At 38.2% G+C, this 16,281-nt stretch overlaps 1 protein-coding gene across 1 annotated transcript in view; it reads right to left on the bottom strand.

Moving 5' to 3' along the window:
• NCOA2 (nuclear receptor coactivator 2) overlaps nucleotides 1–16,281 on the bottom strand; it is a 120,689-nt gene that overhangs the window by 36,378 nt on the left and 68,030 nt on the right. The window contains exons 4-10 of the mRNA XM_059836016.1: nucleotides 15,439–15,542; nucleotides 11,373–11,550; nucleotides 9,770–9,955; nucleotides 8,791–8,892; nucleotides 8,563–8,703; nucleotides 5,041–5,188; nucleotides 1,615–2,884 (exon numbers count right to left, since the gene is read on the bottom strand). Coding sequence (XP_059691999.1) covers nucleotides 1,615–2,884; nucleotides 5,041–5,188; nucleotides 8,563–8,703; nucleotides 8,791–8,892; nucleotides 9,770–9,955; nucleotides 11,373–11,550; nucleotides 15,439–15,542 — 2,129 coding nt within the window. The remainder of the gene's footprint in view (nucleotides 1–1,614; nucleotides 2,885–5,040; nucleotides 5,189–8,562; nucleotides 8,704–8,790; nucleotides 8,893–9,769; nucleotides 9,956–11,372; nucleotides 11,551–15,438; nucleotides 15,543–16,281) is intronic.

The raw sequence follows: 16,281 nt of genomic DNA, 5'->3' as shown, positions 1-16,281 counted from the left end.
GGATTAATCCCTGTAGAAATCAGTGTAATTTGGCTCAGTTTCCCCCTAAAGCATGGGAAAGATTGAAACCCCACAATTACTTCTACATAATGGCAATAGCTGTCAAATGCTGTTGAAACACAAGAAGAGAAGTAACCTTAGGAGACGCTTGGATAACTGAGATTTTAACAGTGCTGCGTCCACACTGTAGTGGCGTGTTTGGCCTCTACATTTTGTGGTTATAACCACTGTTGAAAGAACTGTCTACTGGTTAGAGACTGCCAAAAGGGCAAAGTAAAAAAAAAAAAAATCCAATGCTGTGACTTAGGGCTAAGTAAACGTTGTCTATCCCTCCTCAGCCTCAAAATACAATATAGTAAATATAAAAAATTATGCATTTATATACACGCAATAAAAAAAGTACAATAGGTTCAGAAAAATAAACAAGCTCAAACTCATTCTGCACATTAAAAATACACAACATTTTACAAGACAAGGATATGGCTGTGAATGAGAGTCATGAACATTTGCACAGTGTATGATCTGATTATGATTTACAAACTAAGGCTTCATGCACAGGGCACTGCCTAGGGATTAATGACCAGCTGGAAGAGTTGATAGTGTAGGACAAAGCTAAGGATCATTAACTCCAGCTAGTTATAAACTTCCCAGAAAACGCCTTAAACTAAAATTGATATTGTAATTACCCATTTTATAAATAAAATAAACAGTAATATTGAAGTACCAAATTGCTTTTGCTGCATCCCTTTCTCTTGCAAAGCTCTGAAAACTGGAGCATTCTGGGTGATGTGGACCTGGTGCTTTTTGAAAGCGAATTCTGCATGAAGGCCAGTGAAATAACACTTTTTAGCATAGGTCCTAACAACATACATTTTATTAGTATGTTGGGCAGCAGAGCACCAAGCAATTGTGCACAGAACGCAAAGAAATTCTGAATGCAAAATTCAGTGCAGATAACCTTCCACGGGGAGACATGATCTCTGCACTGAACAATTAATCATCCACTGGAACTTGGGGTTGAATATAAAAACACTTTACGTAAAAAAGACCCAAAAACCCACCACCACCAAAGCCCCCTAATTGGCACAGAAGCAAGGGAAGTCTATTTGCCTTGATTTTAATTTGCAGATCAAGTACAGCACAAAGACCAGTAATGCAAAGTTGGTATCAGTCCTCTCAAACTACTCTCATCCTTGAGCATGAACCTGCTTTACGTGGGAGAACTGTAGTTGCTACGCTGGGCTAGGTCAAGAGCCCATCAAGTCCACAGCAGTTCAACAACAGCCTATGGGAAAAGCTGTCAATAAGTTAGCATTAACCAACAGTTACAAGTATTTTCTCTTCGTCTGACTACCATCTGGGAAAGGTTCCCCAGCGTTCAGTCCCTGCGTTATCCATCTCCTCCCAGGCAGAGTCTGTTCTTTTAGACAGAGTGATGAACACAACTTAGTAACACCAACTGGAAAACTTGAGTGAAGACTGGGTTTCAAAAGACATGTAACAGCCTCTTGAAGTGTCAAGAAATTACTCTTGGAGGAAGCATGAAAAAAAATAAGATGTCAGGAATGCAGGCCTAGAACATCTCATTCACACGTAATGCAAAGATTTGCTTACCTGTTCGTTAGGCTCAAAGCTTATCTCTTCTTTTTCCGTCCTCATAGCTATTAACTTTGTGCTACTGGAAGGGTCAGTCTTACTGTCCAACCGCTCCAGTTTTGGGGGTATGTCTGGTAAACCAATATCTTTAGTATCATCTTTATCTAGCAAGTAGCGAAGTAGTGCATTATTATTCTTCTTAGGACTCGCTGGCTCCTGTTTAACAGTCACCTCCGAACCAGGAGCTGTGCTACTGGACTCCTGGTTCAGTTCTTTGCCTGTGGCCTCTGCTGTGAGCTTGGCCAAATCTACAGGAGAACTACTGTCCTGCAATAGTCTGTGCAAAATTTTATGCTTCTCCTTGAGCGAGGTTCCATGTGCCGAACCAGACCCAGGCAACCCTCCCGTGGAGTCCTTGCTAACATCTCCCATGGTACTGGACAAAGGTGAAGGCTCCATCTGATCCGATTTGGTGGTCAGCAATTGTAAGAGCTTTGTCTGGCTTTTCCCGTCGTGCAGTTTATTCTGTCCATCAGGTCTCTCGCCACTGACAACCGGTGGCATGCTGCTGTCACTGTTATCTTTCTGTTCTCCTGAATGGCAGCTGCTCTCTGCTTGTCCACTTGTACCTTCTGATTGCTCCCCATATAGTCCAAAGCAGTCTTTAGAGTCCAGGCTTCCCATCTTGCTTAGCTGGGGAGGATTCATATTCACAGGGGAATTTTGTAAATTTCCCATTTTTAGGTCAGGTGAAGCCAACGACGTTCCTAGAGAAACGCCGTGGCCCTCGCTGAGGGCCTGAAGTGCGTTCAGGGAACTGTTGGTGTAGTTATGGCTATTTCCTGTGCTGCTGCAGACTCCCACGGGTGAATGCAAGCTCCCTGCGGGGGAGAACTGACTGGGTGGGATGCGAGGACTTCCTGCCACTCCAGGGCTCACGCGATGCCTTGGGGAAAGCATAGAGTTTGGCTGCCCTGGGTTCATGCCGGGGCTGCTTTGTGAGGGGCTATTCATTTTTAGTGCATAGTTACTACCCTGAGGAGTGGATGCTTGTATGCTTGACACATGGTTCATTCCCCCTGAACCACCAAACCTGCCTGCTGGCATGCCCATTTGTTCCTTTGGGCCATTTATGGCAAAATTTATATTGCTACTGATGGTCATATCCTGACCTGGGTTCCCACTGCACATGGCCTGATGGGCAGGGCTGCTGGAGCTAATCGGGTTCAGTATCTTCCCCATTCCTTGTCCAGTCAAATCCTGATTCATTCCACAGACGTTCTGCTCTCTATGTGGCAAGGGGAAGAAAAACAACCCATTAGCTAAAATGACAGTGGCCAACTTGCAATTACATTACAGAAAAAGAAGCAAAACCCCAAACCTCGATTTAAAATAACACAACAAACCTACAATTAAAAACAAATTGACAATTTGACAAAAGTGATACGCAACTCCGAACATGACTGCACATTAACAGTATGTTTTTTCAGTACCTCATTAACAAATCAGTGGAAGAGAGGAAAAACAAAATTATACTTCATTTAAATGACAGTCATTAGAAATGCAGATAGATTACAATTTCAGACTCTCTCCCTTTAATGTATATCTTTTCCCTACAATTCTGCAATAGCTAACTTTAGAACTGAGAGAAATCTCATCTGAAACATATGACCCAAACAAATACATGTTTTACAAGACAGCTGTGGACAGCTGTTTGCTGGAGTTTTGAATTTCTATGAGTTAGCCCCACCACAAGCCCAGAGTGGGCTATTTGCCCACCAAGTTCATAGTGAAAGGAAAGCAGAAAAAGTCGCATTTCTGCACTGCCAGAGTATTTCGATACTGCTCCAAAAAAGCATGTGAGCCAAGAGAACTACTGGATACTGCTTCAGAATGGGAACAGTCTGTTAGCAATCCAGTCCTGCATCGGCGTTTAGGAAAAGAGGAGAAGAAAAACCCCACACGCATAGGAGCTGAAACTCATATTTTAGAGGCTATAAGACCGAGAAAACAGAAGAGACACACACACACACACACAAAAAAGCGCTCTTATGAGAGCACCTGGACATCACTTCTCTTTTCCTCAGTAGATTTTAATTAGTTTACAGGAGGATGCAACATACTTCTTACTTCTGTGCTAAAACTTAAATCAGAAAAATCAGACATATTCCCAAATGCTAAAAGCTATAAAGAGACAGAGTCAAGTAGATTAGGAAGAAAAAAATTAGGTTCTGAGAAAAATCAAATCAACTCTGGACTGCCAAAAACAAATACTAATGGAAGATTCCTAGTATGTATTTTCAATGAGATGAAAACCATTCCAACTTGCATAGGATAAGTGCAGATAAACCTTCACATTTTGCTAAAGCATGAGAAGTGAAAGAACTGAAGCACACAGAGTAGTGAAGCTTGTTACTCCGTATTTGTTACCTTAGGTATAAAGGCAAAGGTGAACACTAACTCTAAAAAGAGAGGTGGGTTTTTAAAACCTTATTACAAATACAATAGCATTTGTGTTCTGCTAAAAAAAAAGCAAGAATATCTCCAAGTACCATTTTTAACTTAATGGTACTTTTTAAAATTTAAAATTTAGCAGCAATCCAAAGAAAACAATTTCAGAGAGCTTTTGGTCAGGTCAGTTTCCAAATCTACAATCTCTGTAAAATACTTTCAGTTTTAATTACGTTTAGAGCTGTTTTCTTCCTCTCAAAAAAGTGATACTGTGGATACAGGGAAACAGCACTATAATTATAATCAACAAATAAAACCTGAAACAAAATCTGACACAAGTATACCAGGACATGCAATGACTGAATTCAAATTTTACATTGAAGTTCTGAGGTCAGTGATTACTTATCCTTGACTTTAACGTATTATTGCCTCTGCCTTTTTTCTTTAAAACTAATAGTGGTGGCATTTTTCAGGATTGGACATATGAAAGCCACTACTCCAAGCACCAGAAAAGACAAGGAATGAAGTCAGACAAGGAGTTAAAATACGCAGTTTGTCTAAAATGCAGTTCTAATAATCATAACATATTATTTAAAGAAGACCCAGGCACAACATATGACTGACTGTGAACTATAGGAATTTGATCCTTCGAAGTTTTCTAGATTTAATTACATTTGGGAAGTTTTTTGTGCCTACTATGCAAAATATAGGAAATTAAAATACGGAAATTAAGAACACGAGATTAAAGGAAATGTTGTATGTTTAATGGAAGATCTTGATGTGAAAATCCAGCATGCCATTTGTAAGTCTTGAAATAATCTTAAAGTCTTCTCCTGCTGTAAGCATTGAATTCAAAAACTTATTTTGTCTTCATGCTATCAGTTCTAGGTCAAATGAATGTTGATCAGCCTTAAATAATCTATTCGCTTTGGCAACTTTTTACTTTCCCTGTCTCTCTGCAGACTGTGGATGTAATAAACTGGTGAGGATTACCTGTGAAGCATATGCAAGGAGATTACAAGCTGAGGTTCACTAGTCGTCTGAGAACGGATGAGCTTGCTCTTCGTTTGGGCAGAAACGATAGTGCCATCAGACAAGGAAAACCGATAAACAGGACTAAATGCTAGTCCCTGCCTCAGCACTGCAAGCAAGCAAAATAACAGAATTAAATTAATGAGAAATTATAGTACAGGTAGCTTAGTTGCTCAACATCTGATGTTCTAAATCCATCAATGCTGATACCACAGACACTGCGTTAATTACTTAAAAAAAAAAAAATTTTTTTGAAAATAAATAGATGGATGCATATAAAATAAAGGATCCCACATACTACAGGGTGATCAAATGAAAATCTATAAGGAGTGACAGCAATAACAGGACAGATACTATGAAATACAGAATATTTCAGCAGTGGACCAAGAAGTCCTCAATGTCCATTTCACTTTTCATCAAATATCTGTCTAACTCCTTTTGCTCCTCATACATTGTTTCATCTGTATTATCTGCATCACAATGATTAATATAAATGCCTTTAGTTTCTAGATCATCTGTTTCCATTAGCCTGTATCTTTTCCTCCTTATTGCCTGCTTAAATTATCTTGTAACAGTTACTCTCATTACTTCTTTAATTTAAAAAGTACATAAATCTCTTACATGAGAACAATTAGAAATAAAAAGAAGTGGAACAAGAAGTTACTACTTTTTAAAGAACAAATAAAAAAATATACGGTTCAAACAAATTTCAAACCTAAACCAAAACTGGGGCTGTGCTATTCTTCCCCAGTGTTAGATATGACTGCATTTCAAGTTTAGGGTTTACTTCAATGCACATATTCTATGGCCCTTAAGTTTTCAGTGTAAATCTAAACTTCAACAAATTCAGTTCTGTAAGTTCTGTAGACCCCTGCGACATTTCTTTAATTAAAAATGAAATTCATGTTATGAAAAAGCAGATCTGCAAACATTTATTGTACTGTTCACTCTTCGCCATCAATGAAACAAGTCTGATCATTTTCAATTCCTAGTCCAAAAGCTATTACATTGGGATTGCAGATATGGCAGGAGGGAAATACTTAACTTCAAAATTTTCATATAATTGTTTAGGGAAAAAAATAGGAATGAAGCACTACAGATACTTTTAATTTCCTATTTTTTCATACATACACATTTTCTGTGGTTTTGGTTCTCTCTTTTTTTTTTTTAATTAATAGTATCATCTGATCTTCATTTCATTGCTTGTCTTCTAATATTTCCTGTTGTAATGAAATGACATGGTTTTCCAAGTGTGGCTTTATTAAATAGTCTCCTCTGCAGAGCTACCAGATTTTCAGCCTTGCAGGACTGGTTATGATCGCTTTTTTTCCCTGTCCCCCCTGCTGTTATATATTGTTCTGCAAGGTTTTAAAGTATTATTTAGGCAGTGAGAAAACAGGAAGCACAATTTAAACAACCAGAAGGTGTTTTTCAGAGTAAAAATGTAAAGAAAAACAAAAACCTACAACTGTGAAACAATACAAAGCAAAATTTCACTGTTCGGTATGTCATTGTTTCAGTTTAACCTTTGGGCACCAGAAGGTCCAAAGCTCTTAACTTTAGCATATACCACATCAGGAAATTCCAGTACTCAATGCCAACAGGATACAAGTGAAATCTCTACTTAAATCATTTTCCAAACTAATTCTTTAAGCAAACAAGAATGTTTCCTTATTCCTCTTGAGGAAATGCTATTTTTCTGACTGTGGCCAATAAAAACCTACCATATATTTTGCACTTTATAATAAGAGTTAATTTGGAAGCTTTGTGTTTTTTATTGTTTATCAAGCTAATGCTGATTTTTTTTCGCACTGTAGCACTGAACTACATGCAGGAGACTGTTACTTTCTTTGCTTCTATATTCTCAAACCATAGTGACTTAAAAAATGCAAGGCGTTCTTCAGTCAAGTGCAAAGATGCTACTGCCCAAGATATGCCTTGTTTTTCTTCTCCATGCTGCAGGGCAGGGGAAGGAAACATTTCAGCCATTATTCCTCTCTAGTGCTGGATCCTTTGCAGCAAAGCAATTCCAGAGGTTTTTCCTCCTCCTCTTACCCCTCACTCTCTTCACTTCCATAAGAAGTAAGGAGTCCCCTCATTTAGACTAATTCTACAGTTTATACAATGATCCTAAACCTCTCCTGCAGAATGACACAGTGTAAACTCCAAAACACGTACATGTTTATCACTTCACTGATAGCTTAGAGAGGACCCACTCAAACCTCAGCACTGGATGTAGGAGCTGCTAATTTGGTCAGGAATCATTTGAAGAGGACTGAAGTAACAAGCGGCTGGATGCCATAATAGAAACTCCTAAATCAACTTTGGCACAGACAGGTCCTTACCTGAAACTGCTCTCTAACCCCCTGCTGTAACTTTAATTGCATACTACCTTCTTTAGTTCTGTCTGAAATCACAGCATAAGGCTGTGAACTTTTAGCACACCTACTGTATATACCCCAAAAGCTGTTATCTAAAATATCACAGTATTGCTGTGCCCCCACATTCCCAACATGAAACCTGAAGGTTTCATGAAAGCAGAACATATTAAAGAATATTTAACTAATGCCACATGACTAAAGCTTTTCTTTTTTTTTTTTTTTGGTGTATTTGGTGGAATACTTTGAGATGCCAGTTACAATTTAGTTTCCAAGGCAGCATGCCAGTTATTTAATGACCGTGGCAACTATTTGTTACAGGCCAGCTGTAAACCCTGTTCTACAAACATGAACCCAAAGAATGATGCTTCTGCATTGGGAATGTTCCAGTTATTCTCCTTTGGTTTTGAAAGGACTTTCTTTGGACTATAAAGGGTTACTTGTTTTTAGTAATTTGGATCTGTGTTACTAGGATTAGCAGTATCAGGGTTTTATGAAAAGAAAAATCCTCACCCAGTCACTACCACGGAAACCTCATGGGGAACCTTTCACAATGTACTCTCCTACATCCCACCTACCATAATCTTGACTGAGTAGATGTGCTTGTGGTGCATCCTACAATACTTATCAGCTAGATACAGTACAACAATGTAGGTTTCCAGATAGCACGAGTGCTGCATCTTTGATAATTCACCCTGAGTGTTTCTCACAGGAAATGTGACAGTAGAAGTCCATTTTTGTAGAGGAAAGGAATACAGGTCAATGAACTCCAATGTGTAAGCTGAGGTTCTGAAGAATAATGGGTAGTGAATGTTTTTGTGGGCAACACGCAAGAGTCTTTCTTTCTAAAATAACTGCGACAGTTTGAAGATTTAAAGCACTCTCCAATATGGCACAGTTATAACAAGCAGAGTAAAAACAAACAAGGAGAAAGGTGCAAAACCTCTCTAGAGAGAGCCACCAGTGTGTTAGGCAAATCAGCTTGAAAAAGGGACTGTCAGTAGCCCTTCATTTTTCCATGTAAACAGAACAAAGAGAACACAACCAAGAAATACAAACGACAAACAGTTTAAATATAGAAAGTGCTAAAAATATGAAACCTAACCTTCCTGGTGATGCCTCTTGGCAAAAGAGATTTCTCCCTCGTGCTGTGAATGGAACCTCTGAATACATCTTCTCACCAAATCCTCCCAGCCAGGTTTCATAGCTGCTCGCATGGTACTTGTGTCCAGTGAAGTTATTTTGCCTGATATTAGATAAAACATTTGTTACAGCAATTTCCCCTGTGAGGGGGGAAAAAAAAAGAAAAAGAAAACCTCCTATTTCACAATACCTTGTAGATCCTGGCGAGTAGTAAAGCTCTCTGATGAAGGAAGAAGTGGTCTTTCCTTCATTGGAGCTCTTCTTGCAACACAAATCAAGCAAGACTGCAAATCTTAAAGAAAAATGTTACTTCAGTAATTTGTATAGAAGAGGAAGATTTTGTTTCCACAAAGAATTAATTTTTAAAAAGTTCTTTAAATCTTTTTGGACTAAAGGAATAGATTTTGTACCAATAGAAGGATAGACAGAACTCAGTGGTTTTACATCTTCATTATTTCCTGCAATATTAAACAACACAGGAGAGGTGGGTTTGTTTTCTTTTTTAGAAGAAAAATTATCAAGGACTCCACCACAGCCCATAATTATTGGCAAGTGTTTATGCATATACCTGTAGCAGCTCAACCACTCAGGAGACAAGTAATAAAAAAGGATATACTGCATGCACAGAGAGCACATTTCTTCAACACCCACCATTTCGTACCTTCTAAGCCACATTTCTTAAACATGCCCCAAATGCTTGCTGTCCCTGAGAAAGCAGCTTCATAATAAGCCATTTTTACTTATCTGAATACTTAAAAATACAATCTGAGGAAATTTACCTGCTGAAGTAGTAAATGGTAAAGGAAATGGTGAACCACAATTGTCTTCAAATTCCAAGAACTCAAAAATTTGAAACGTTGCTCTCAGTCAGCTAAATTCTTCTTACAATTGCAGTGATATAAAACTAGGATATCTCTTCAATGTGAAGAGTTACTCTCAATTTCAATTATATTGGTTTAACAAATAGGTGCATGCGAGCATATACACTCATAATCCAAGATGCAAGTACACTTCTACAGTTAAATGAAAAAAACTTACAATTTTTCCATTTTTCAGGATTCAGAAGCCACTTTATCAACTTTACCTCACTTTATCAACTGCACCAAAACTGCTGTCCCGCAAGAGCACGGAAAGAGAAAATACTAACACAAACTGAAAGCAGTAATTACCTTCACCGTCCTCCTTGAAGGAATTTGGTTGAGAAACAGCAAAGCACTGCATAGTTTCGTATTTCTGATGTCCTTCCTGATTATCATGGCCTTCCTCAGAATCAGCAAGAGGTTTTACCAGCATCCGACAATTAAAGGTATGGCTATTACGCCTAGGAGTGTCACCAGACCAAGATCCCCCATTCACTGAGCAAAGCAAAGTTCATATAGTGAGATAAATCTGCTAGCAGTCATTTCTGCTGCTTATCCACAGGAAATTAATCAAGGTGCTTTGCAAACTGGTCGGGAAACAAGCTTGTTTAACAACAACAATCTATTTTTAATATTAGAGCCCAAACCAAGGTAAGCACATAACAAGGTAATTTATAAAATTCTCATATTTTAAGAGCACGGCTAATCTGTTCAGCTGTCATGCTTTTTTCAAGTGACTCGTAACGACATAGTAGAAAAGCAGGATAAAAGTCTAAATATTGGTGCATGCAAAAGTTATACAGCACAGTGAAAAGCCTCACTGGGTAGATCAAGTTAATTTATATGCCTGGAAGAAATAAGACAGTATGTAGGATCTGTCCATTGAATTTAAAAGTGATTAATACAAAAGAGATGGCAGCATTGTATAAAAATCTGTGTCCAGATTAGAAATAGAAAGAAAAAAACCTAACAGGTATTTATAAAAACAGGAAGCAATGCAATTGGGAATATATTGAAACACATAGTCCCAGCTACAATGGAAAAGACTGAATGGATGAGAATGACCTGGATGCAGTGATGGATAAAACTAAAGCCTAACACAGTGCTTAAGTAAAAAAGGAAACAAAATCCTGAGATGCACAAATATAGGTACTGGGCATCAGTCAGAGCGAATTAATGTAACACCACGGGGTCATATTTAAAATACACTTCACTTGCCCTCTTCAGTCATAAAATGCAATAAAGGCAGTAATTTATGTGGTTTAGCCATTAAAAGTGTTACATTTTTGATTCTTCAGGGGTTTATAAATAAAGTCATAAAATGCTGAAGTGAATTGCATAATAGTCTTTAAACTGCTGTGAGTAAATGAGGTGCCTAGTATTGACTTTCTCTTTCTTTTCGTCTCCTCCAAAACCCAATGACATTAAAACCATATTAATACAAATGCAAAAAAGTCTGCAACTAACAAAAACAGTTTTTGAAAGATAAAGGTAAATATTCATGGGACTAAAAACATCGAAATAAAAATTGTAGCTTAAGGAGTTTTGATTTGTCTTTTATATTCCCCCTTTCTTGAGCCATTCTTAGAATAACCAGCCTAGACAGGGAACTAACAGAGAGTTCATATAGCTAATGCTGTCTTTTAGTGATTCACTCTGGAGATCCATTAAAAATATCAGTTATCATGAGTTACTAAGAGCAGTTTTAACTAAGGAGAATCTGAAAAGGGTGGAGGATGCTTTTGAGAATAATAGTAAGCATTCATACAGCCCATACATACATTAAAAATAAACAGAGTGTATATGATGAAACTGTAAGTAGTGGAAGGACATTAACTTAAGTTATTGAAATGCTGATTTATGAAACCGAAGTTAAATAAGTAATGGTATGATATGAGGAAAAGGTATATACCTAAAGATTTTGGCAGCAGGATTTTGACAAATTCATTGTGGTCCCCTACATGCAGGATGCTATATATGCTTGTGTTCATCAGCTCTTCTTGGTTGTACCTTAGGTACTGCGTCACATTCTCAGAAACAAACACAACATTACCTTCTGGGTTCACTACAAAGAAGAACCCATCTAGGGCCTAAAGTGGAAAAAAAAAAAAAACGGAGAGAGAAAGAGAAACACAATACCAAACAATCAGATTAACAACAAGATATCAAGAAAATAAGTATTTCCTTCAGAAGACATAGCTGAATCTTTCTGCATCCATCCCACTTCTTATATTCTTGTCTGTAATAGCAAAAGGACACATTTCAGATTGAGTATCTAATCTTACTGACATCAAACCAGTGTAAAAGCACAGAAAGGTGCACCCCTTGCAAAATAATGAAACACACACATGAAAACAAACCACTGCAACCCCACCCCAAACAAACAAACATAATGGTTGCTACCTATCTGCCAGCCTATGAAGTTGGAAACCTGGACCAGAAGCTGGTTCTGCTAAATCTAGAGCATGTTCACTCCTCTGTGCAGCACAGGGAGACTGATCCCAAGAAAACATCGTAAGATGTGCCGACATAAGGCAAGGAAAACACTGGCAGAAAGAAAGAGAAAGGCTCTGTCCGTGTCCCCAGCAACGCATTTTCATAGAACTGAGGCCCCATGCAGCCAGGAATGTGAGGGGTTAAAAGCAAAGAAGGGCAAAGGGAGCTGAGAGCAGGCAGTGAGCATTGAGGATGGTGCAGCTTTAGTCCCTACTCCCAGGACTGCTTTCATTGTTTTTTATTTGACACCAGTTTAATTCAGTCCACGCGTGATCCAGGTTACAGGGACCAGACTTTCACCTCTTCACTTCAGCTCCATGGTATTCCAAAGGATTTAAAGTTTCTGCCAGGAAGTGTCTAAATTAGTCATTTCTGCTGATTGGTTTCCCCCCCTTCTCTCTTGTGACTGTGACAACCTAACTGAAGCATTCTTTCCAAGATATCTGCTGTATGTTATCTGAAGCCTAAGCCTAATACTACATCACCTCTTCCTGATGAGGATAAAGTAAAAATTCGAGTATCAGTAAGAACTTCTCACGCAAACTTTCTTTTCCTTAAGATGCAAACATGATTGTGGATGGTAAGAATATTTCACAATATATCCCTCTAACTTTATGTCGTATGAGCAGATAAAGGGAGATACATTTAAACTTAAAGCACCAAAAGCTTTTAGTCTCAACATTCAATTAACAATTAACCCATACAGACTTCTGCAGCTTTGCCTGATTTATTCACATCTGTAAGGATTGGTGGGAAATCACTAAAACAGTTGTTAGTTATTGCATCTCCAGGGACAGAAACAAGTCAGAAAAACAGGCAACCCATGATTCATTGTGGGTTAAGTACAAGCGAGTGGATCCATACTAAACCTGAACCGAGCTCACTGCAAAACGGTCTAACAAGGAGGAGCTGCTGTAGCAAGTGTATACAGGCATGTGGCATTTTTGATATGACCAAACTTGTATACTGTAGAACTTGCATGTTGGTCTTAGCAGGCAGTTCTCAAGTACACAGGCTACAGATACATATCAGCCTGTGATATCTCCTTCCACAGATATATTCAAACCTTGGCTGGACTTGGACCTGAGCCACCTGCTTCAGCTGGACCTACTTGCAGCGGGAGGTGGGACTACACAAGCTCCAGAGGTCCTCCTCAAACTAAGTTAATGATTCTGCTAAAGGGGAGAGATAGTGAAAGCACAACACACAAGCAGAGTGGCTGAGCTAATGGTTGCCAAATTCTCTGTTCTAATTTTAAATTACAAAATAATAAAACCCACAAATAAATGTACAAATATATAGTTTTCCTGACTGCCTCTAAATTAAGATAAACTACGTCTTTCTTTCTCCTGTTAATTGTGACAAATTCTAATCTCTGACTTTGTTTTTTATCATTGCTGCCTTTTTGTTTCTGATCATTCTTGGTTCCTCTTGTTAACTCACTTTCTTTGGAGAGCTCCCTCCTTTCCATGTGCTTTTGTAACGTTCATGACATTTTCCTGCTGACGAGTATTTAGTTTAACTAACAATGATTTACAAGATTTAATTAATTGAGGCTCTAATACAATTTTCTATCAGCATCTCTGCTATGGATTAGTGTCTTAGACTGCATTTCATCACTGCTTGAAGCCAATGTAAGCATAGCCTCTTTGGTTTAGTCCTCTCTACACCATGACAGCTCCCTGTACTGTCTGAGGATATGAAGAGCTGGACCAGAGAACTGAGTTGGCTGAAACTTAATGCAAGAGAAAAAAAAAGATGCTAGCCACATCAGTCCCCTGAACTGGCCCACCATGAAACCACGTGGCGTTTAGAGCTGGCAGAAGGGTGTGGGTTTGGCTAAACCGTTCTACTTGGCAGCGGTCCACACTTACATCAATTGAAAGGGATTGCAAAACCAAAGCCATGGCAAAATGTTTATCAGAGTCCTAAGGAGAAAACTTTCAAAGGCAGAGATGGCAAGCAAGAGATTATGAGAGTTACTGGCATCCCACAATAATCTTCAGTTTTCCCTACTATTTTCCTACTACAGTAACTTATTTGGCAAGGAAGTGCTCTGTGCTGTTTCCTCACAGCTGCTGCTTGGGTTGACCACACAAGTGGTCATCTGAGCCTAGAGTAACACAGGGCTCTATATGCCAGTCTCCTATTTCTTTCTATTCTACTAATAAAATAATCTTGTAGGTAAGCAGCAGCAAGCTTTTGAGCAAGTTAATGCACCAAGCCACTTAAATATTTTAGAATCTTCCACTTTTGCAATAATTTCTTAAAAATTATGTCCCCAGACGCATGCAACCACAATAAACAACTTTTCTTCAGAACTATTGATACAATGGGGGAACAAATAAATGGATAACATGCTGGAAGTGAAAACAAGAAAACAGATAGATTATATAGTGGAATGGAAAACACATTTGTGTTCTTTGAGCTGTTGTCAGCTCTCTCCTGACTATTTTTTTACCCTCTCTTCCTATCTACTTTCTGCTTTAACCAAGAAATATGTTAAAATATTCCTCAGAGGCAGCTGCATGATGAATTTTACTCACTCTCTTCAGCTGGAAACACTCACTATTTTGAGGATTCTTCGGTTTTATTCTTTAATAAACACAGACAATTACATTTCTAAACCTAATCGACTAATAAACTCTTCATCAGCATTGCCATTTTTAGTATTATTTGGCAATGGAAAAGCATTTTTGAAGAGGTTGTATAAAGGGGTTCTGTAAAGATGAAGTAACTTAATTGCATTTCCTTAAGGAGATAAAGACACAAAGAAACTATCTGTAGTCTTTTCACAGTAAGCATATAACAACTTTCAGTCCTTTTAAGTTTCTTGGTGCAAAAAGACCACGGTTTATTAATTTAGTTCCACAATCTTTCATTGTTAATATGCAATGGTTTTACTGCATAGGAAAACTAAATTAAATGGAATATCGGAACAGACGGGTGATTTTACATGTCATGTTTGCTGTAATAGTCAATCATGCAAGATAAGCCAGGAAAAAAACATCTTATCCTTATTTTCCCTGTGATTAAAACAGGTCCTTACAATTAAATTAATATGAAGTTAAAGATAAATTTTAGTACAGCAGTGTAAGGGATGGATGTTTAACCCTGTTGTTAGCAAAACCAACAGGTACAATAGGTCTTCCAAATCTGTTGTGGTTTAGAACAAATAAAACATGCACCTGCTGACAGCCAAGACTTGCTACCAACTGAAGCCCCTCAAGCTGTCTGCGTTACAAAGCAGCTGAATTACCTCTTTCTCTGTCTCCCCACCCCTAGATAGAGTTTCATCACTGAATCCAATAGAAATATGCTGCCTGCTCTGAAATGACATAATCCTAAGTAGCCAGGATGGTTTGTCTCTCTTGACCATTCTTTTACAGCGACCTCTGACTGCACTTTTTCATTTCATTACACTGCTTTTCATCCTAGGGGGAGCAGAACTGGCTTAAATAAAGGAATTTTATGCTCTTCACCTCAAGCATCATTGGTCCAAGTGCATCCTTGTCGATGACACTCTGACCCGTAGATGATACATCTGCTTTTTGCACTTCATCTTCATTAGCTGCTGCTGCTTTTTCTGCAATAAAGAAAACTATGTGTTAAATGGCAGAGCAGTGCTAAGTGATACAGTAAGAGCCCACAGAGTACTGAGAACAGCTATGAAATGGTTACAGTGCAACAATACTGAAAATGAGATGAAATAGTCTCCCATAATGATTCAACAAAGGCATAACTAGTATATTTGCTTCTCAGTTTTATGACACAAATGAAAGAATTTCTGCTGCTTCTCTGCTAGACATTTTACTGAACTACAAAACATAACACTGGGCAAAGACAAGGCCTCCTTATAAAGGTGCAATGAGCGAAAGCCAGGATCAAGGTGTATTAAAAGACTGATCTAAAAGAGCATGCAAAGCTCACAGCTGCACAACTTTTCCACGATCGCTATATTTAGAAGGAAAAACATAAATCCACAATCTACTGTTTCAGTACTGAGAAAGAGCAGTCTCATTTCTGTTCCCATGCCTCCACCCACATTTTTGCTATCACATAATTTTCATACTGCCTTATTTACCAATATGTTATTAAAACTACATACAATTTCAAGTGCTGTATTTGAAAATTACAGGCAAGAAAATAATGATCTAAGGTTTCTGGAGCATAATGCCACATATTACAATATGTTATATACAGTATCACAGATCATACCCATCTCCAAATGTAAGAGATATTCATACGTACTGGAACTTTCAAATCAAGAGGGTTTATAATTCCTATTAAGTAATGGACTGTATTAATTTTTTTATTCCAAGAAC

The sequence above is a fragment of the Gavia stellata genome, chromosome 3, assembly GCF_030936135.1.
Source record: "Gavia stellata isolate bGavSte3 chromosome 3, bGavSte3.hap2, whole genome shotgun sequence".
Taxonomy (NCBI): domain Eukaryota; kingdom Metazoa; phylum Chordata; class Aves; order Gaviiformes; family Gaviidae; genus Gavia; species Gavia stellata.
Note: the sequence above shows the minus strand (reverse complement) of the source record. Positions and strands in the feature narration are given on the sequence as shown.